At 47.7% G+C, this 23,123-nt stretch overlaps 1 protein-coding gene across 1 annotated transcript in view; it reads right to left on the reverse strand.

Moving 5' to 3' along the window:
• Positions 1-23,123, reverse strand: part of TCERG1L (transcription elongation regulator 1 like) — a 301,739-nt gene that overhangs the window by 18,514 nt on the left and 260,102 nt on the right. The window contains exon 10 of the mRNA XM_068255411.1: positions 393-522. Coding sequence (XP_068111512.1) covers positions 393-522 — 130 coding nt within the window. The remainder of the gene's footprint in view (positions 1-392; positions 523-23,123) is intronic.

Consider the following 23,123-nt stretch of genomic DNA (forward strand, 5'->3'; position numbering starts at 1 on the left):
TGATCTATATGGTAAAATACATGTTGGTGCTTCGTCTCTGGTTCACTTTAAGGTGTACTGCCCACCTCCTCCTCATAGTAACACGTCACTAGCCTCTAGTCTAGCGATAGGTCACTACAGCACTCGACCATGATAGCGGCAGGCCAGTACAACACTCAACCATAAGCAGCACCAGGATCAAGTCCTGATCTCTGCAGGCAACACCACCATTCATGCAAGTGTATGAGGCGTTGTTTTACCAAATGCCGTAAGAAGCTATCCAAATGTGACTTGATTACTATTCAAGACTGGTTATCACTGCACGGTGTTCAGTATAAGTCCATGGCACTAAGGGAGGACATTTTATGGGATTACCAGCCAACAATTAACATCTTTCCTTCAGGAGTTCTTACCCCTCTTTCCAAAAGCATGTTCCTGAAACACGTCATCCGTTCATCTAAAGGCGGGGTCTGCTTAAGAGGCGGGGACTGCTCTGGGCTCTCCTCTCCTCTGCTTTGCTCGCTCTCTTGTAAATCTTCAGTCCTTTCACAACAAGAAGAAATCAAAAAGAATCTTGACAATGCTGTTTTCAGCGCAAGCTTAGAAGGCTAGTGGAACTGATGCATACATTTTACTCATTCCCTTTCCTCTTACTAATTTGTGCATTGGCTGTTAACAATAAATTGTGGCGCAGTATTTTCCAGATCATGCTTAGCATATTCAGGATTTGTGTTCAGGAGCCAATGGTAGCATTGCTATGGCAAGCTTATTCTTGCCCCTCCTGCCACTAGATATCACTATTTTGTTAAAGTGAACCTGAAGTGAAATTAAACTAATGAGATAATGCATTGTATGTATAGTACAGCAAAGAAATAGAACATAAGCAGCAAAGAAAAGATTGTTTTCCAGTACAGGAAGAGTTAAAACACACACAAATAAACTTCAGTTGTTATCTATGAAAAATACCTTATCTGAGCTATTCGACCCACTGGGTGAAATACAGTCCTGTTTTCTGAAGCACTTAAAAAGCCAAGAAACAGTGAGAGACAGCTTGAGATAATGTTTTACTGCAGGAAAGTCCAAGGGTTATTATTTCTGCTTTGTTTTAACCCTCCTAGCGGTTAATTAAAACCGCCAGGGGGCAGCGCAGCACTATTTTATTAATTTTTTTGTAAGCATGTAGCTGGCCTAGCACTAGCTACATGACAGCTGCTCTGCAGCGGCATCTAACCCTACCATCTTCGATCACCTCCGACGATCAAGCCCGGCGGCAGCGGCTAATCAGCACGGAGCGGCGGCTAATCGGCACGGAGCGGCGGCTAATCGGCACGGAGCGGCGGCGATTGGAGTGCACACGCAGCTAGCAAAGTCCTAGCTGGAAGTAGCAAAACAAAAATGATGCAAATCGGCCCAGCAGGGCCTGAGAAATCCTCCTGCACAGCATGTACACATACAATGTATTAAATCATAAGGTGTTTTTTTCACTTCAGGTTTGCTGTAAGGGAATGTCTCTGCTATACCGAACAAGCAGCGTGTTTTCCTTTATAAGTGTTTATTTTACTGATTGTGGCATATTTATAGAATTGTGTATTAGAGATGTCCAGAACAGTTCGCCGGTGGGCAGTATTCTGCGAACATTGGCCTGTTCACCTTTCACGTTGAACACACATTTTTCTCATAAAAAAAAAATTGTGTTCGCATTTTTCCCATAGACTTTAATGGCAGACGAGCGCCCGCCGAGTTTAGCGGTTAATAGCAAAGCACCCTTACATGCTAGAAACACCAATTTTGCGGGGCATATGGATAAGGACAGTGGGTACAAGAGGAAACATTTTTTTGAAAAAGATCAAAAAAAAAAATCAATGTTAAAGTTTGGTAGGGAAAAAGTATACATTTCAATGCGATAAATGACATATAATGTAGCAAACCTAACGGTAGTGTAAATTTACATATATCAAAAGAAAGAGCAATGCATTTCCTGACGGGGTTTCCAGGGGGTCCGTATGCAGTGCGTACTGACCCTTTGGAAACTCTTCCGGAGCCGCAACACTTTGGCCAGGGATCGCTATACAGCCGCAATATGGCTGTATAAAGACCTCTGGCAACTTTCCCTATTTTTTTAACTTTTTTTTAAGGTTTAGAGAGTGGGAAATTAAGAAAAAATGTGTGCTCCCCCCTCCCCAGCCTCTTTAACCCCTTGTCCCTCATGCAGGCTGGGGGCGACGACTCCCTAGGGGGCTTCATGGTGGCATCTGGGAGTCCCCTTTAAAAAAAGGGACCCCCAGATGCCTGCCCCCTCCCAGGAGAAATGAGGATAGGGGTACAAAGTACCCCTTACCCATTCCCACAAAGGGTTAAATGAAATTAAAACACAACAATGAAAAAAGTCCTTTATTAATCTTAATCAGGGCCGGGCCAAGGCATAGGCTGGAGAGGCTCCAGCCTCAGGGCACAGTGTAGGAGGGGGCGCACAATTAATTCAGCTGTCATTCCTAATTGTGTATGAAGCAGAAAGAAATAAGAAAAGGGGATACATAGCAGTGACTGCAAGCCAGATAACTAGATATTAAGGTGTTGGGGAGGTTGTGGGCCCTGTGGCCCTCTTAGTCTAATAGCAATCAGTGTGTGACAGCTGGGGTGGAAGGGATGGAGGGGCGCACTTTGGTGTCTCAGCCTTGGGTGCTGGAGGAACTTGTCCCTGCTCTGATCTTAATTAACTGAAAATACTTACCTGTACCTTTAAAAAAAGTTCCCACGCCAATATCCTCGGAAAGGTCCCACGCCAATATCCTCTAATCTTGCGATCTTCAATTACAAGTTGATTGAAGATCTCCGCCGGGTGCCGCCACACTCACCGCCCCCACCGCACTGAGAGCGCATCCTATGCGGGCTAGGCAGGATATTAAAAACAAAAAACAATCATACTTCCAGCATAGGTAGCCTGGTATACTTGCCCATAGTATACGCAGCCTGGTATAGGTGCCCCCAGTATAAGTAGCCTGGTATTGTTGCCAACAGTATAGGCAACCTGGTATAGGTACCCCCCATATAGGTAGCCAGGTATAGGTGCCCCAGTATAGGTAGCCTGGTATAGGCGCCCCCAGTAAAGGGAGCCTGGTATAGGTGCCATCAGCATAGGCAGCCATGTAAAGGTGCCCCAATATAGGTAGCCAGATGTTGGTACCCCCAGTATAGATCCCCAGGTATAGGTGCCCCAGTGTAGGTAGCCAGGTATAGGTGCCCCAGTATAGGTAGTCAGGTATAGGTGCCCCCAGTATAGGTAGTCAGGTATAGGTAACCCCAGTATAGGTAGCCAGGTATAGGTGCCCCCAGTATAGATCTCCAGGTATAGGTGCCCCCAATATAGGTAGCCAGGTGTAGGTGCCCCCAGTATAGGTCAGCCAGGTGTAGGTGCCCCCAGTATTGGTAGCCAGGTATAGGTGCCCCCAGGATAGTTAGCCAGGTGTAGGTGCCCCCAGTATAGGTAGCCTGGTATAGGTGCCCCCGGTATAGGTAGCCAGGTGTAGGTGCCCCCGGTATAGGTCAGCCAGGTATAGGTGCTCCCAGTATAGGTAACCAGGTGTAGGTGCCCCCAGTATAGGTCAGCCAGGTGTAGGTGCCCCCAGTATAGGTAGCCAGGTGTAGGTGCCCCCAGTATTGGTAGCCAGGTATAGGTGCCCCCAGGATAGGTAGCCAGGTATAGGTGCCCCCAGTATAGGTAACCAGGTGTAGGTGCCCCCAGTATAGGTGAGCCAGGTGTAGGTGCCCCCAGTATAGGTCAGCCAGGTGTAGGTGCCCCTAGTATTAGTAGCCAGGTATAGGTGCCCCAGTATAGGTAGCCAGGTATAGGTGCCCCCAGTATAGGTAGCCAGGTGTAGATGCCCCCAGTATAGGTCAGCCAGGTGTAGGTGCCCCAGTATAGGTCAGCCAGGTGTAGGTGCCCCCAGTATTGGTAGCCAGGTATAGGTGCCCCCAGTATATGTAGCCTGGTATAGGTGCCCCCGGTATAGGTAGCCAGGTGTAGGTGCCCCAGTATAGGTCAGCCAGGTGTAGGTGCCCCCAGTATTGGTAGCCAGGTATAGGTGCCCCCAGTATGGGTAGCCAGGTGTAGGTGCCCCAGTATAGGTCAGCCAGGTATAGGTGCCCCCAGTATAGGTAGCCAGGTGTAGGTGCCCCCAGCATAGGTCAGCCAGGTGTAGGTGCCCCCAGTATTGATAGCCAGGTATAGGTGCCCCCAGGATAGGTAGCCAGGTATAGGTGCCCCCAGTATAGGTAGCCAGGTGTAGGTGCCCCCAGTATAGGTCAGCCAGGTGTAGGTGCCCCCAGTATTGGTAGCCAGGTATAGGTGCCCCCAGGATAGTTAGCCAGGTGTAGGTGCCCCCAGTATAGGTAGTCAGGTATAGGTAACCCCAGTATAGGTAGCCAGGTATAGATCCCCAGGTATAGGTTCCCCCAGTATAGGTAGCCAGGTATAGGTGCCCCAGTATAGGTAGCCAGGTATAGGTGCCCCAGTATAGGTAGCCAGGTATAGGTGCCCCAGTATAGGTAGTCAGGTATGGGTGCCCCCAGTATTGGTAGCCAGGTATAGGTGCCCCAAGTATAGGTAGCCTGGTATAGGTGCCCCCAGTATAGGTCAGCCAGGTGTAGGTGTCCCCAGTATTGGTAGCCAGGTGTAGGTGTCCCCAGTATTGGTAGCCAGGTATAGGTGCCTCCAGTATAGGTCAGCCAGGTGTAGGTGCCCCCGGTATAGGTAGCCAGGTGTAGGTGCCCCCAGTATTGGTAGCCAGGTGTAGGTGCCCCCAGTATAGGTAGCCAGGTATAGGTGCCCCCAGTATAGGTAGCCAGGTGTAGGTGCCCCCAGTATAGGTCAGCCAGGTGTAGGTGTCCCCAGTATTGGTAGCCAGGTGTAGGTGTCCCCAGTATTGGTAGCCAGGTATAGGTGCCTCCAGTATAGGTCAGCCAGGTGTAGGTGCCCCCAGTATAGATCAGCCAGGTGTAGGTGCCCCAAGTATAGGTAGCCTGGTATAGGTGCCCCCAGTATAGGTAGCCAGGTGTAGGTGCCCCCAGTATAGGTCAGCCAGGTGTAGGTGTCCCCAGTATTGGTAGCCAGGAGTAGGTGTCCCCAGTATTGGTAGCCAGGTATAGGTGCCTCCAGTATAGGTCAGCCAGGTGTAGGTGCCCCCAGTATAGATCAGCCAGGTGTAGGTGCCCCCAGTATTGGTAGCCAGGTGTAGGTGCCCCCAGTATAGGTAGCCAGGTATAGGTGCCCCCAGTATAGGTAGCCAGGTGTAGGTGCCGGCAGTATATGTCAGCCAGGTGTAGGTGCCCCCAGTATAGGTCAGCCAGGTGTAGGTGCCCCCAGGATAGGTAGCCAGGTATAGGTGCCCCCAGTATAGGTAGCCTGTCTAAAGCTAAAATAAGGTTTCCTGGATTTGGAATTTACTGAACTTTTAAATTCTCATTATTGAAATGAATTATGATCAATACACTTCAGTTATACTGCCTTGCTATAATGACAGTAAAGAGCATAAGGCAAAAAGAAAACGGAGTGATGGAACGTGGCCTTGCTCCATCGTGCACATAATAGGCCTTGAGCCAGATACACAATCCTACTCTGAATACAGATTCCTACTGAACTTCTTATCTCTATAATATCATGTAATTCCAGGAACACAAGAGAGATTGATTGTTATACATAGTGCTGTAAGTGTAAATCTGGCACGACTTCAAGATTGCCACCCGATGTGGCAAAACAATCAATCCCTCTCTAATCGTAGTCTGATGAAAGAGTGATTGAGCCCTTCACATATACTTTTCCTAATAAATCTCAGGATACCATCCAACTGGAACCTTTGCTTCTCCAAGGAGACCCTCTTGTCCTGATGTCCTCTAGCTTGCTCTCGCATCCTGGACTTCTCACAAGCAACTGCTCTCCTTTGGAACACTCTCCAACAACCTGTCCACCATGCTTTAATGGCAGTACCACCCTGGAATTCTGATTTTTTTGCGGCGCATGGCCGCGGATACGTTTTTTTCACCTAATTTTTTAAAATCCTGTAGCTAGCCTAGCGCTAGATACATGATTCCCCCCTCCCTGCGGCGTCCCTCCCAACCCTCCGATCGCCGGCGGGGATCATACCCAACAGGAAATCCCGTTCTGAACGGGATTTCCTGTATGGACTTCCCCCGTCGATATGGCGATGATCGGAATGACGTCATGGATGTCATGACGTCAGGGGGAGTCCCGATCTACCCCATAGCACAGCCTGGCGGTGATTGGCCAGGCTGCGCAAGGGGTCTGCGGGGGGGGCCTCTTTCGCGGCGGGTAGTGGCGGATCAGCGGCGAGCGGTGGCAATCGGGTAAAACACGCAGCTAGCAAAGTGCTGGCTGTGTGTTTTTAAAAAAAAATTATGCAAATCGGCCCACCGGGGCTGAGCAATTAACTGCGGCGGTTATGGACGAGCTGAGCTCGTCCGTAACGCTCAGGTGGTAAAAATGCAGTTGTCTTCAAGTCTAGATTTACAAATTAGCTGCTGATGGAGAACATGAATTTGGTTGCATCTATTAGCGGGAAATGTTTTTTTCCCATAATGCCCCAGCATGACCGTTCACCCAAGGTCAACTGGGCTCGAATGGCCAATAGAAATTGAGGTTGCAAGTGCATGCGTGTTTGCGTGCAAATGTGTTTGGTCAACAAACATGCCTTCCTGAATATATGCTCGTGTTGAGACACGCCTGTTCAAGCACATTCCAGTTTTCTTGGCGAATTGTGCTATCAGAAGTAGTATGCCCATCTCTAATGCTTAAAATTCCATCTTGTATGCAAATTTAATGCAAAACGGTTTTGGCCCAATCGAGTACACTTGTTGTCGATTTTGGGAGAGGCACACCTTGCCGTCTAAGGTTGTGTGCATAGCCTGGATGCAAAGCCACATCGGTTTAGTACAACAAAAGTCCAAAGTTGGTTAGCTCACCAAATGCAATTTCAAGGATGTTTATTCCTTCTTACACGTGTCAACATGATATGACGATTGTTTTCGGGTCCCCTTCATCAGAATAATGCAGACATATGTCTGCACTATTCTGATAAAGGGGACCCTCCGTGGGCTCGAAACAATTGTCATATCTTGTTGACACATGTAAGAAGGAATAAACATCCTTGAAATTGCATTTGGTGTGCTAACCAACTTTGGACTTCTATTGCCTGAACAAATTCCAGGAATGTAGCGTAAAATTGACATCTAAATATCTGATGGCGCATATACAGGCCTCGTCTTCCAGCTCAGTGACGCCGCGCGGCGCTCCCATCCATGCCTGGAAATAAACACCACCGAGGCAATGCAGTAAAATGCAAATAACACGCTTTAATGTTTGTCAGTTGACATTACAGCACGCTCACCACCACTTTATGAACGGATCAGAATAAAAATGCGCAGTATCGCAGTGCGCGCAATTAAACTATTATGCACCTGAGGATTGATATGACTTTATAAATGTTTTATGATCACCATAAAAAAGGCCGGCAAATAGAAGTAAATTATTCACCGGTTTAAAAGGAGCAGCGCGGATTGAGAAATCGTCCGTACACGGGAATGGACCCGCAGAGAGCCCATAACACACGGGTTTAAATTATATACTTACTTGAACACAGCTGGAAATGTCAGAATGACAAATGTTCTGCTTGTCATTCATGGGCTGTGCGAGAGTCAAAGATTACCGTGTGCCGGGCACCACTTGACTCGCCGTTTAAGAAGCACGTTGTAGCAGTTAAATGAGAGTGGCCTGAGTCATATTTCGGCATACTTGACTTAAAGGCAACTCTGGGTAAAAAAGAAAATAATAAAAAAAGAACTATGCTGTAGCTTTGTAAAGCTTCTGCTATTTACAAAAATGGTGATTGTTGTTGCGTGGCTATATTTCCTTTAACCTGCCTGGCGTTCTGATTGCCCTGCGGCCGCGGGAACGTTTTTTATTTTTTATTTTTCATGTAGCTAGCCTAGCGCTAGCTACATGATTCCCCCCTCCCTGCGGCGTCCCTCCCACACCCCCGAACGCCGCCGGCGCAATGCCCCGTCCGGAAATCCCGTTCTGATCGAGATTTCCTGGAGGGCTTCCCCCGTAGCCATGGCCAATCAGTGCGCTGCCTGGCACTGATTGGCCAGGCAGTGCACGGGGTCTCGGCTGGGGGGGGGGGGCGCTCTATCGCGGCGGGTAGCGGTGGATCGGCAGCAGGCAGCGGCGATCGGGTAAGGCACGCAAGTGCTTGCTGCATGTTTTTTTAAAAAAATAATTCAAATCGGCCCAGCGGGGCCTGAGCTGTCACCTCCGGCGTCTCTGGACGAGCCTAGCTCGTCCAGAACACTAGGGAGGTTAAAGGCCTCGATTCAAAACAGCTGACTTTACTGAGCACTTAGGAAAATGTCAATTCATCAAGGCTGTTACCGCATAAAAAGCTGAAATTACCGAGCAGTGAGGTAAATTACCGACTTGTGCTGTAATGTCAGGCTTGTCTGGTCAATCACCACAGTTCAGACTGTATGCCCATATGACTGACCCAGAGCCCAGCCTGTAACACCTGCACAAAACTCCTACCTAACACAATACTACAATACACCCTGCAAGTAGATATAGCATACAGTGTGACAGATAGCTAGTTCACCAGGCAGAACCTGAATACTTGGCAAGTCAATGTAAGAACAGTGGATATATATATGCGGCAAGGCAAAACGTAGTCCAGGTACAAGGCAGTAGTCGGCAACAGGAATCAAACAGAGGTTAAGCGTGGTCAAGATACAAGGCAATGTCAGCAACAGGAATAAAAAAAGAGAGTGAGCGCTACCCAGCAACAAGCCAAAGCTAATGCTATCACGGGCGATGACTGGGGGCTCTCACTAGGTTTAAATTCTAGAACTAACCAATCAACAAAGGCAGCATTGAAAACAACCCAATAGCAATCCAGTGTATCAGCTGATCAGCTGACACACAATCATGAATGTCAGAGTTACTGCTTATATCTGCGGAGCTCGTACTGAGAACGCGTCATCCGCCTATCCATTGAGAGTTGAGAAGCCTCCTGCATTCCAGTGACATCAGCAGCTTGCCGAGACCCGGAAGTCGGAGCTGCAGCCCGAGTCTCGGCATTCCACCGCTGATGTGAACCGGAGGACCTTACAGGTAAACACCTCAACACATGTCAGCAAATGTAAATTCATAAAAACTAGAACATGTGGTAAAGCCCAGAATTATTACCGACAGCTCTGGTGTGTCGGAAACAGTGTAGAAACTGTGCGGAGCCACAGAACTCACAGAAGCAGAGAGAACTATGACTGACAGGAGCAGAGAGCCAATAGAAACAGAGCCCCTGTCTCCTGCAAGTCCCGCTGATAGGATGTTGATAGATTGCAAAGGCTTCTCGGGAGGAACAAGCTTTTCTACCCCCCAGGAGTGGAGGAGAGAAGATGGAACAAAAGTGGTCTCCCCTGGAGCCCTTCAGACATTTAACCCTTTAGGTTCCTGTTTGAAGATGCGGATGAGCTAGTGGGGAAATTACCTAAGCATAGCATGTTTAATGTTTCTTGCAGTTCATGTAAGCTGTGGCAATAAAATAAAATGTTAAGAAAGGCTTATGGACAGATGCAGAGGGAGCAGAGGAAGTATAACAAACGTGCATTACAAAGGGATGTTGGGGATGCCTCTTACTATTGTATTTCCCTCACTGCACGGAACAGCATGTATATAACAACACAGAGATAAATTCTCACTTTTTCCTACAACAAAAGATTCACTGTGGGGCAGCAGAGTGGCGCAGCGGAAGTGTGCTGAGTCCATAACCCAGAGGTTGATGGATTGAAAGCATCCTCTGCTAGGTGTACTTTGTTTTTTACACCTTGCTTTACCACATGGGCCAATCGGCGGCCATAGCCCCTTAAGAGAAAGTGTCATTAGGGCCTTGCTGTAACATAGATTGTAGTGTTACTATTTCAACTAATGTAACCTTCTTAACCACCCTGGCGTTCTGATTAAATCGCCAGGGTGGCTGCGGGAGGGTTTTTTTTAAATAAAAAAAAAACTATTTCATGCAGCCAACTGAAAGTTGGCTGCATGAAAGCCCACTAGAGGGCGCTTCCGATCGCCTCCGGCGGCAAGAGATAACACGGAAGGCCGCAATGAGCGGCCCTCCGTGTTTCGCTTCCCTCGTCGCCATGGCGACGAGCGGAGTGACGTCATGGACGTCAGCCGACGTCTTGACGTCAGCCGCCTCCGATCCAGCCCTTAGCGCTGGCCGGAACTGTTTGTTCCGGCTACGCTGGGCTCGGGCGGCTGGGGGGACCCTCAGCGGCGATCAGGCAGCACACGCGGCTGGCAAAGTGCCGGCTGCGTGTGCTGCTTTTTATTTGGTGCAAATCGGCCCAGCAGGGCCTGAGCGGCAGCCTCTGGCGGTGTTGGACGAGCTGAGCTCGTCCAGACCGCTCAGCAGGTTAAACTTGAAGATTGTATACAAACGTAAACAGGCTGCAGAGTGGTGCATTGGAAGTGTGCTGGGCACATAACCCAGAGGTTGATGGATCGAAACCATCCTCTGCTAGGCATGATTTCATTTTTGCACCTCGCTTTATTGCATGGGCAAAACGGTTTCCATAGCCCTGTAAGAGAAAGTGTAATAAGGGCCCTGCCTTAACATAGATATTACGGTAGCTAAGACTACTCCTGGGCCTTTCTTGTAGTTGAAGAGATGTGTGAACTGTGACACCACAATTATAAAACAAAAACAAAAACAACAACAAAAACAGCAGAGAAGCTTCCCCATATTGGAGCATTGGATTTGGTAAAGTCTTAAGCCAATGTGTTGTAAGCTACAAGTAAACTTTAGGAATGGTTGCATGGCCACCTAGCTTTTCATCCTTCCCACCCTTGCCCTGGAGTCTTCCAGACTTCAAATTGCTGTCCTTTGCTGTGTGTGTTACACCAGCATCATCCAGGGGGGGCACATGATCTTTCTGAAGTCTTGAATTGAAGCCTGTAAGCAGTATCAGTGTTGGTGGCATAGTGGTGAGCTGCCTTCCAAGCAGTTGACCTGGGTTCGATTTCTGGCCAATGTATGTGAGCCTGCTTTTGACATCCTACAACTCCCTGGAAGACAAGATTCATAGATAGAGAGAGAGAGAGAGAGAGCGAGAGAAGGAAGAGGAGAAGGAGAATTTAAAGGGCATTTCTGGTTTTTTGATCCAGATATCAGACCCGAATCGCATATCTGAGTATCCAGATCCGAATTAGTTCCAAATAGTATTGGCTCTCAAGATGTCCTGGCCCTTTAACAGTATTTCATTGGTCAGATTCCCCAGAATACCGAATCGAACCTGAATTTGTGATCATTCGGCCGAATTTGAGAGGCACTATTCGGGTAGCTTCGAAATCGAATTCGTCAACAACATCAGAATTTGAATTTGGATTTGAATTCGGCAACCATGAAAATTGATCCAAATTTTCGGGTACATAACGAATTAGAGAATTTGGAGAACAACCCTGATACCTATGCAGAGAGTAATGAGAGGTACCATGTAGGGAGGGCAGACAGACTGCTTTGGCTGGGAGAGATCTTATAAATAACACAAAATCCATCAACATGTCCGTTTATTTTGATAAACGGTCCATTTATGGTCCAAGGCCTGGGGGCTGTTTTCCACTACAAATCGCAATTGCGATTTTACAATGCGATTTTGATACCATCCTCACTGGATGCTAGGAACACAAATTAAACACATTAAAAATGCAAGAAAAAGTTCACAAGGGTCTCACAAGGGTCATAAAACGAGTGTGGCCATCATGATCTTTACACCCATAACACGTGTAGCTACAAAAACACCTGATCTGACGTATAGTCCACTGTATCGGGGGAAGGGAAGGTTAGCCCACAGCTTTGGGCTCCCCTGAGATTGCAGGGGCTGCTCTCCTTTAGTTAGGTACATTGCGCTGCACATAGTGTTTGATGTGCAGGAACCTGATGTGTTGCACACGACGCAACGTCTGACATTTTCGCCAAGTGCACTGTGTCGTGATAACGCACTGCTGCACGGCTACCTGTCAGTTTCTTGTGTTCAGTGTAATGAATGGGGTCAGCATCAGATAGGACCTGATTGTCTACACTATCAGCCTGTTTGTATCAGTTCCGTCTCTACCGCCAGGACACACACAGCACAGCAATATCCAGCCTGATAAGAAGCCAGCAGAATGTCGGGCTCTGGGAATACACATACAAATGATTTAAGTAGCTGCACAATACTCGCAGGTACTGACCGCTTTGTACTGAACACTTTCTCAAAGGCTGGAGTGAAATCCCCTTGCGCACTTCGAGAAAACGCGCAGCGCAATCTATCTGAGATATCTGCTATACAGCAAATCCTGCGGGTCCAGCTTTGCTGTTTTTGCCACTTCACAAGATGCTCTGCTTTCTGAATAAATACAACCCAACATAGAGAATTCTTCAAGTGACTTTAATATCTTAAGAGGGGTGGAAACTGTGGGACCATTCATAGAAGACACAGAATGGGCACTGTTCTACTGGTTTATTGCATAAAAGACCACTCACATGGACAGGGGCGTAGCAATAGCCCCGGCAAGGGATGCAGGCACATAGGGGCCAAAGCCGGGTAGGGTGTCTGCCCAGGACCATTTTTAGTAGCAGGAAAGGGGCGCAGCACAGAAGAGAGGGCAGTAAGAGCAAGCGTTGAGGGCCCCCCCTGCCCAACTCCCCCCCTCCCTCACCTCAGGCTCCCCCTTCAGTGCTCCCAGGCAGCTCCCCTCTCCATAAATGACGGCAGTGAGCAGGGACAGTGGGAGGGGAACTAACTGTTTCCTCTTCCACATTCCAGGTGGCAACGGAGCTCTGCGTGCCTCCGTCTACTATGTCTCCAACGTCACTGATTTCACTTCCTGTCAGCGGTATTGGAGACATACAAGACAGCAGCGCTCAGAGCTCCATCGCCGCTTGGAACCAGGAAGAGGTGAGTTCATTGCTTGCTGCCACTGCACTCATTTCTGGAAGGGGGAGCACAGAGTGCTGAAAGGAGGAGGAAGTTGGGTTCTCTTCCCACCGCTGCTCCTCCCTCCAGGCTACCTATACTGGGGGCATGTAAAGACCTGGCTACCTATAGTGGAGGCACCTATAGCTATCTAACCTACAGTGGGGGCACCTATAGACTTAGATACCTATACTGGGGGCATCTAAAGACCTGGCTACCTATACTGCGGGCACCTATAGCTAGCTAACCTATACTTGGGGCACCTATAACTCGCTATCTATACTGGGGGCACCTATAGCTGGCTACCTATACAGTAAGTTTTTTTTTTTTTTAAATCCTGCCTGGCCTACCTTTCCAATTTCTTTTCTTTTTCCGGGGGGGGGGGGGGGGGGCGCATCTAAATTTTACAGGGGGCCCAGTGATTTCTAGTTACACCCCCGCACATGGATATACATAGCTGGAGGTGAGACGTGTAAGTAGAGGTGGGTTACAGGGAGAAGCTGGATGGCATAACAGCTGCTTGGCTTAGCTTCAACTCTTGGTCATGTGCTCGTCTGGGTGTGGGCAGCATGCCTGTTTTTTTTGTCCAAGAAGCAGCTTTGGAACACAAAACTACGCATAATCACAAATTTAACTTTTTGCCTCAAAATTAATATTTTTGCCAAAGCTGATTTTTTTTGTGCTAATATTTTGGATTTTAGCAAGATAAACATATTCATGGATAAAAGAACATTTGAGAAATTATGTTTTAACTTTTACCTTTTGATTTTAAAGGGAACCTTAATTTTTTTTAAAAAAAAGTGATTTTCACTTACCTGGTGCTTATTCCAGACCGTTGCAGTCTATCTAGCTATCCCTAGCTGTCCTCGCGGTCCACACTGCTGTGACACTGCCACCCCATACACATCCTCAATTGCGCTCCCGTGAGCCAAAGCATTCTTTGCCTGCGCAGTTTGTAAATCTCCCCGCTACAGGAGCGTGATAAAGGAGGTGTGTGTTGCCAGGGTTACACATGCACAACGTCAAGCTCGGCATCAGAAAGCTGCCTTCAGAAGTAAGCTAAACTAGACTACACACAAGCTACATGAACAAAAGTAAAGCAAAGAGAAAGTAAAGTAAGAGTAAAGTAACCATAAAACTAGGGATCGATCTTATATAGAGAAGGATCTCTAACTTAACAATAGAGATGGCCCGAATAGTTCGCCGGCTAGCAGTATTCTGCAAAAATCATATATTCGAAATGGCGCTATTCAACCCACCCCCATACAACATCATTGGGCTAAACTTTGACCCCTTACATCACAGTCAGCAGGCACATGGCAGCCAATCAGCCTGCACTCCCTCACGGACCCCTCCGCCCCCTATAAAAACGACACAGCGCCCGCCATGTTCCAGTCTGTGTTTAGCTGGAATCGCTAAGAGACATTACTGGAGAATAGGGACAGTGGTAGTTAGGCTTTTTTATTTTGATCCTCGCTGGCTGATAGCAATTTAATCATCCCGAACAGCCCTTCTGAGGTCTACTTCATCCTTCTGCTGTTTTTTTTTTTGTGTGTGACAATCCACAGCCCATAGGCACTCACCATTGTGCCCGGTGCCCACTACAAGCACAATAGTGCTCCGGGGCCTGTGTTATTATCACTGTATTGTGTTTGAACTACTGTTGCAGCATTCTCAGTGTCTGTGTGTTGGTGCACAGACAGCACACTGGCACAGAGCCACACAATAATGCCCACTTACAGTAATATCGAGGTTGTGTGCCACATACAAAACACACCAGCACAGTTTTACCACCAGTGCTCCAGGACCTCTGTTATTTTCACTGTATTGTGTTTGAACTGTTGAATATCTTGGGGTGTGACACTACACAGCCCACTGACAACCAGAGCCATGTACACTAGTGCTATTGTTGCTGCCATATTTAGTTGCATGCACCTCCAGTGCATTTCTTACCCTCAACCTCCAAAATTCTTAGGACATGATTGACTGGCTTACACAGCGCACCACATCTTCTACAGCTTCGGGAACCTCCTTGACCCGTCCTCCTCCTGCTCTGCTTCTGGAACCCCACAAAAACTTAACACCACCACTAGCGATACAGCTGCTCATCTTGATGTGTCAGAGGAGTTATTAACACATGATGCATTTAGTGATACACTTGGGGTCATCCAGCCAACACGCCCTTCAGCGCCTTCTGTTGCCACCACCAGAATGCCAACATTCCAAAGCTCCCCAGTGTGGCATTTTTTGTTTGTTTGTGTGCCTCTGATACCAGCAATGCTATCTACAACCATTGCCAAAAGAAACTCAGTCGTGGGAAGCCCAACACCCAACTAGGAACAACTGTTTTGCGAAGGCACCTGATCGCAAAACACAAACACCAGTGGTATGCCTCTGGTACACGTGACATCATGACGCGGCGACACACTGGTCCGTTTACTTGAGCATAACGCACTAACTTAATTCATTTTTTTTAATTACATTGACATCAATAACTTTCACAAATAGGCCCAAGAAAAAAATTTAATTTCACCTGTACACTGAGCCAGTCTGCCTCAGTTGAGCGCGCATGTAGCGCCCACACACCTAAGGGCCTTACAGACCTGTTAGCGCTCAATCTTGGTTAACTCGGCATTTGGTCTGTCAGTGTAAAGTGGGCATAACCCTTACATTACCAATCTGGACATTTTAAAGCATCCCTTTTCCTCAAGTGTGAGAATGTACTGATATTTCTGCCCTTTAGGGGTTAAAACCGACTCTGCGTCAACTCCGTAATTTTTGGTGGGACTTTTGGCATGGATCCCCCTCCGCCATGCCCCTGTTCAGGTGTTAGAGCCTTTGAAACTAGTTTTCCATCACTTTTGTGGCCAGAAACAGTGTTTGTAGTTTGTGAAATTCACCTGCCCATTGAAGTCTGTGGTGGTCAACTTGTTTTGCACAAATCCAAACTTTTTACGGAAGTTCGGATTTGACGTTCACGAACCCCAAATCTGATGTTCACGACATCTCCTTTTTAACAAGTGTTCATTAGTCACATCCCACTGTAAGTGGGCTGTGGGTGTATTATAGGTGTCAACCACATTAGGAGCTTTCTATTGGCTCCTATGATTGATTGAATGACTGCCTATACTCTGTGGAGGTCCAGAAACCCCCAGGCTAAACTTGGAGACTTTCTGGCAAATTGCTCCCTAATTTCCAGGGAACTGTTATAGTTCTGAATGTGTCCTGGTGCCTTTCAGAAGAAGCAACCAATTAGATTAGATGCAAACTGACCTTTAAAGCCATTGTTACCCGATCTAAGAAAACAAAAGTCAGATACTACTCACTACTCATTCAACAACCAAAGTTTCAGCAGAAGACTATATTTAGAGTTCTCCCTTAAGATACATTCTTGAAAACAGAATTCTAATAAAGTATTGGAATATTTTTTTTTAAAGTCAATGTACCCGATCTAAAAAAACAAAAGTCAGATACTCACCTAAGGAAAGGGAAGGCTCTGAGTCCTCATGAGACTTCCCTCTCCTTTCCCGGTGCCCGGTCCCGCTCAGAATCCCCCGTAGCAGCATTCGATCAGTTCGGTCAAATACTGCCACTTCTGCCGCCGAAGGGAGGTTTCGGAAGACTTCGGGAGCACACGGGCTCCCGAAGACGGGCCGCTCCATACTGCGCATGCGCGAGCACCCTGTATGATGCACTCGCGCGTGCACAGTATGGAGCTGTCTGTCTTCGGGAGCCCAAGTGCTCCCGAAGACTTCCGAAGGTCCCCAGGACAGGGGATTGGAACGGGGGAGCCAGTGCAGCACGGAGGGCACCGGGAGAGGAGAGGGAAGGCTCATTAGAACCAGAGCCTTCCCTCTCCTTAGGTGAGTATCTGACTTTTGTTTTTTTAGATCGGGTAAATTGACTTTAAAAAAAATATTCCAATGCTTTATTAGAATTAGGCACCCCTGGTGGTGCCTAACCCAAAGACCCCCCCGCTGGTGCCTAACACTAACACTCCCTTAGTGGTGCCTAATCCTAAGACCACCCCGCTGGTGCCTAACCCTAACACTCCCTTAGTGGTGCCTAACCTTAAGACCCCCCCCCCCCCCGTTGTTGCCTAACCCGAAGACCCCCGCTGGTGGTGCCTAACCCTTAGACCCCCCTGGTGGTGCCTAACCCTAAGACCCCCCCCCGGTGGTGCCTAACTCTAACACTCCCTTAGTGGTGCCTGACCCTAAGACCCACCTGGTGGTGCCTAAGCCTAAGACCCCCCCCCCCCCCCGGTGATGTCTAACCCTAACACTCCCTGACTCCCCTGGTGGTGTCTAACCTAAACCCCCTTTTCCTGGAGCCCTTTCAAATGTAGAAATGATAACATATGTGATTACGTAAAATTTGCACATACAAACAAAATAATATGACAAAAACTATAACGTTGCAAGTTTAATGATCTAATGTTGAAAACTATATATATCTCGGGCGCCCTAATTTCTGCTTTGGACCCGGTATTAACGATATTTGCATTAGCGCCCATGGGGTGCCCAAATTGCCCACTTTGGGCGCCCTTTTTCCTGCTCCCCTTTCATTTCCTGCAGAACAGGAAGCCCATAAATACTGCTGCTGCAAAATATAAACATTTACCTGCAGCACAATAAAGAAAAGAAAAACCCCTTTCCATCTGTATTTACAAGATCAGCGTGATTTCATGCCGTTTGAATCAATGAGCTCTGTAAAGCCGCTTTACTGTGCCAGGCGAAGTGCCGCCTTAACTGCCAGTGAAGTTGCGCGGAGTGGCAAGGCTCCGGTGTTTTTAATGCGATCTATAAAACGTGGTGTAAACAGGTTTAGTGGGCTCTCGAGGTCCGCTGCCGGATCCCCGCTCATTTTTTTTTTCCTGAATAGCAATGAGGACTCTCTACAGCTTTGCTCTCCATATATTATTCATAGCTGTTCCGCCATGAAGGACTGATACGGTCTATGATATAGTGCGCCTCAATACTGGTAACAAGTACGGCTCAACCACACAGCCATTCATCAAACGCCGCCGTCACCGCAGCTCCTTATGCTGAAATTTATGTCCATAAAAATTGGCAAATCAATAATTCCATTCCTCCTGTTATTATTTACAATCGCTGACGGGCGGGGGATACCCTGGGAAACGCAAATAAGCCAATTGAGCGCTTGATGTAAAGCACAAAAGCACCAAAAAGTTGTTTGTCTTAATAATGCCAGCGGAATATTCACATAATTATTTGTAGGCCGTATCCCAGTGTACGCCGATGACGTGAGAGAAATATGGAGGACGCCATTGCTGAACTCCAACAGAATTCTATATGCCCAATAAGCAAATAGGCTCCTCCCTCTCCTTACATACAATCAGAGCCAGATTATCCCCAAGGCAAACCTCTGCAGGTGCCTTGGGTTTGAAGACAGACTAGGGGACTGGTTGACACAAATCTTACAAAAAAAAAAAGAAAAACAGGTGGCATTCAAGGGTGGGCCCAAAGTTGGTACTTACCTAAGGCCCTATTTCATCATGATCCTTTTCTGCATAGAATATACTTGAATACGAGCACTAGTAGAGGTTTACTGGAGAATTCCCCCCCCCCCCCCCAAAAAAAAAAACCCTCCAAAAGTCTGCAATGAACTTGAAGTTTTATTAAAGAAGCATACTAAAGAAGAAGCTTACCGAATTATAGTAGTAGGGGGAAAAAACAAATCAAGACCTAGTAAAGCAAGAAGTTAAAAAACAGAAGATCGATCAAGGAATGATTGATACTCAACATGTAATTTGTTTGTTCAACCATGAGCCTGCAGATCAGCAACTTTAAAGCTGGCAGGCATTAAAAAGAAGGGACAGCACCAACTGCCCTTGTCTGTGCTAAAAGGTTGTTTTTTTTTAATATATATGTATATGCACAGAGTGACATACTGCTCACTTGGCAGTTGGCAAGAGCCATTCTCTCCCACAATGCAATGAGGTTCACTGACAGGAAACTGTGTCAGGGCCGTGGCCATGACATCACACTGTGGGAGGGTTTCACCACAATATCAGTCACACAGATGTCCCTGATGGTCTATTCAAGAAAAGCAGGGGCGTAGCTAGGGGGGGTCGGGGTAGGACACGTGCCCCCGGGCGCTAGGCCCCCAAGGGCGCCCAGCTGAGCTGCAGGGTTTTTTTTGGGGGGGAGGGGAGAAGCGCAGAGAAGAGGGAGAGCTGTGAGCAGCGGTGGAGAAGGGGGGCCATCTCCCCCCCCCCTTCCCTCACCTTAGTGCTCTCCCTCCCTCACTCTCCCCTCCACAACTAATGTCCGGGTGGCTGGTGCAGCGGGCGGGACTTACCTCCGTCTCGCTCCAGCGCCGGAAGTTCGGGTCCTGCAGCCACTGCTCTGGTCTGGACCAGACCAGAGTAGCGGCAAATCCAGCCCGCGCTGCGACGAGACGCAGGTAAGTTCCGTCTGCCGCTGCCAGCCACCCGGACATTAGTTGTGGAGGGGACAGCGAGGGAGGGAGAGCCCCCTAAGGTGAGGGAAGGTGGGGGGAGACGTCCGCCCTTCCCCACTGTCCCCATAGCTCTCTCTTCACTGCGCTTCTCCCCTCCTGCTGGGTGGACACCTGGCTACCTAATCTGGGGACATATACCCCTGCCTACATATACTGGGACATATACACCTGCCTACATATACTGGCCACATATACCCCTGACTACATACACTGGGCACATATACACCTGCCTACATATACTGGGACATATACCCACTGACTACATATACTGGGCACATATACACCTGTCTACATATACTGGGACATATACACATGCCTACATATACTGGGACATATATCCCTGCCTACATATACTGGGACATATACCTCTGCCTACATATACTGGGACATATACCCCTGCCTACATATACTGGGCACATATACACCTGGCTACATATACTGGGCACATATACCCCTGGCTACATATGCTGGGCATATATACCCCTGGCTACATATACTGGGCATATATACCCCTGGCTATATATACTGGACACATATACCCCTGGCTATATATACTGGGCACATATACCCCTGACTATATATACTGGGCACATATTATACCCCTGGCTACATATACTGGGCACATATAACCCTGACGACACATACTGGGCACATATACCCCTGGCTACATATACTGGGCACATATACACCTGGCTACCTGTTCTGTGGACATCTCTACCCCTGGCTACCTGTTCTGGGGACATCTATACCGCTGGCCACCTATTCTGGGGACATCTATACTGCTGGCCACCTATTCTGGGGACACCTATAGACCTGGGGCTACCTATTTTTGGAGAACCACTGCTGTCGGATTGAGAGTATTTTGGGGAACTGCTGCCAGGTGAGAGGTGTCTACCATATTAAGGGGGCATTCTGCCTATTTATGTGAAATGCTGTCTATTTATGTACCCCATGACTGCTGAATTTGTCTTGTTGGGGGCCTCAAGGTTACTGAATTTGACTTGGGGGCCTCATGATTTGTTGGGGGCATCAAGATCACTGAATTTGTCTTGTTGGGGGCCTAATGATTGTTGAATTTGTCTTGTTGGGGGCCTCATGATTGCTACATTTGTCTTATAGGGGGCCTCAAGATTGCTGAGTTGGTCATGTTGGGGGCCTCATGATTGCTGAATTTGTCTTGATGGGGGGGGGGGGGGGGGCTCATGATTGCTGAATTTGTCTTGGAACATGCTGGAAGGTACATACTGAGGAAGGGTGGGTGAGCGTGAACCTGCTAACTTCCTGTACATTTGGCTCCACCCATAACCACACCCACATTTCATGTGGCCACGCCCCTTTTTGGCGCTGCGTGCGCCACAACCTTCACCTTAGGGGGCGCATTAATAGTATTTGTCCCCGGGCGCTGAAAGCCCTAGCTACGCCTCTGAAGAAAAGGTAAAGATTTCTCATGGGAGAGGGGGTTTGGCCACTGATTGAGATTAACTTCAGTCCTGGGCTAAAGATATTCTTTAAAATCACCTAGATTCTTCTAATTTCAGGACAACAGTGCAAAGTGTATATTATTTCCAAAGGCAGTACTCCAACAATGCTTTCCCAACCAGGGGTCGCTCCTCAGAGGCAATGACAATCAGATCCGAGTCAGGACTGGTCCAAGAAATCTAAAATACTCTCCAATCCAGCTGAAAGAAGAATTTTTAGCAAAAAGGGGAAACAAATCAATACATTGCAAAGTGAGAAGTTAAAAAATAGAACAGAGTTGAAGAAAAGATTGATATTTGCCAAGTACTGTAGTTTGTTCATATTGTTTGATCCACAATCAGCCTTCAGGACACCATCTTCACTACTGGCAGACATGAAGAAAAAAAAAACCAGACAGACAGCACCAACTGCCAATATCTATAACCACACCCCCTAACACTTTGATAGCTATACATATGCACAGAGGGAGATAATGGTTGCTTGGCAGCGTGAAACAGCCATTATTTCCCACAATGCAACAAGGCTCCCAGACAGGACTCTTTCAAGACCTAGGTCCTGACATCACACTGTGGGAGGGGTTTCACCACAATATCAGCCATACAGACCCCCCATGATGATCTATTTGAGAAAAGGTAGAGATTTCTCATGGGAAAGGGGGTATCAGCTACTGATTGGGATAAAGTTCAATCCTGGGTTATAGTTCCTCTTTAATGTAACAGACATGCCTCAGGGACACATTTTAAGCAGGACTGGAGAGTATTTCAGATTTTCAGGACCATCAGATCTGATCATATGTACAGTCAGGGGCGGTTCTCTCATGAGAAGGAAGGTGAAACATATGCATCAGGTGCAAAGATTACAGGGGCAGCATGTTTGTACTGTGTTTACACTTACAGCATGCAGTCAGAGTAAGAGGAGAAGCGAGAAGAGAGCAAGTGAGGTGAAGAGGGCATCATTGGGGAAAAGCAGCTTGTTGTGCTGTGTGAGGAGTCTGGCAGTGAGTGAGGAGAGGGGAGGCAGGAGTGCAGCATTGGGGAAAAGCAGCTTGTTGTGCTGTGTGAGGAGTCTGGCAGTGATTGAGGAGAGGGGAGGCAGGAGAGCAGCATTGGGGAAAAGCAGCTTGTTGTGCTGTGTGAGGAGTCTGACATTGAGTGAGGAGAGGGGAGGCAGGAGAGCGGCGGTGGGGAAAAGCAGCTTGTTGTGCTGTGTGAGGTGTCTGACAGTGAGTGAGGAGGGGGGAGGCAGGAGAGCAGCAGTGTTTCATTTGACTTCCACAGCAGAAGGGAGGCAGTGTCACTATGATTAAGGACAAGTGGAAGGGGGCATCCTGACAAGGTTGCCTCAGGCAGCAAAAAGTCTTGCTCCGGCCCTGTGTACAATTGTATCTGGTCGTATGTACAACAGAGAGGATGCTTACAAGTAAGAGTCCCAAGAGAGACAGTAATTTAGGAACTGTGTAAGGCTTACTATTGCTACATGTTTGTTGTTTCTAAGGCTCACTTTAATGCTTGAATATAACATAAAACAAGGATGTCAAACGCATGGCTTCTGGCGGATCTGCTCTATCCATTACACCCTATACAAATCACGTCTTCATTTATTTGTCCACAGCATCTAATTAGGAGTCCATTAGTACATTAGTGTCACATAGATGCTTGGTTTAATGCCAGGGAGATTAATTACCGGCTTTAGCTTGAGTGATAAACGACAAAGACGGAAAAGTGCAGAGCGAAATGCCGGCTTAATGAAGTGACATAGCATGCTGCTGCGCGGAGCTTTCAATGCAAAAGAAAAGTCCACCCCTAAGTGCCAATATGTATCTTTATACTTTTTTTTTCTTCTTAAAGAGACTCTGTAACAAAATGTTCAGCTTTATTTCTTCTATCCTGTAAGTTCCTATACCAGTTCTAATGTGGTCTTGATTACTGCAGCCTTTTCTAGTTGCACTGTCTAATCCTCTTTTCTTTGTCAAGCTTTGTCGACCCAGGGAGGAATGGGCGGTCTCTGTTGTAATGAATACAAGTTATGCACGCCCCCTGCAGGCTCTGTGTGCTTTGTTTACTCCTCACTTTCTGCTCTCAGTTTCAGACAAGACTGAGGGCCCGTTTCCACTAGCGCGGCGTGCGTTTCGCAGACGCACACCGCACTGAGCGGGTGGG

Source organism: Hyperolius riggenbachi, chromosome 10 (genome assembly GCF_040937935.1).
Source record: "Hyperolius riggenbachi isolate aHypRig1 chromosome 10, aHypRig1.pri, whole genome shotgun sequence".
NCBI lineage: Eukaryota > Metazoa > Chordata > Amphibia > Anura > Hyperoliidae > Hyperolius > Hyperolius riggenbachi.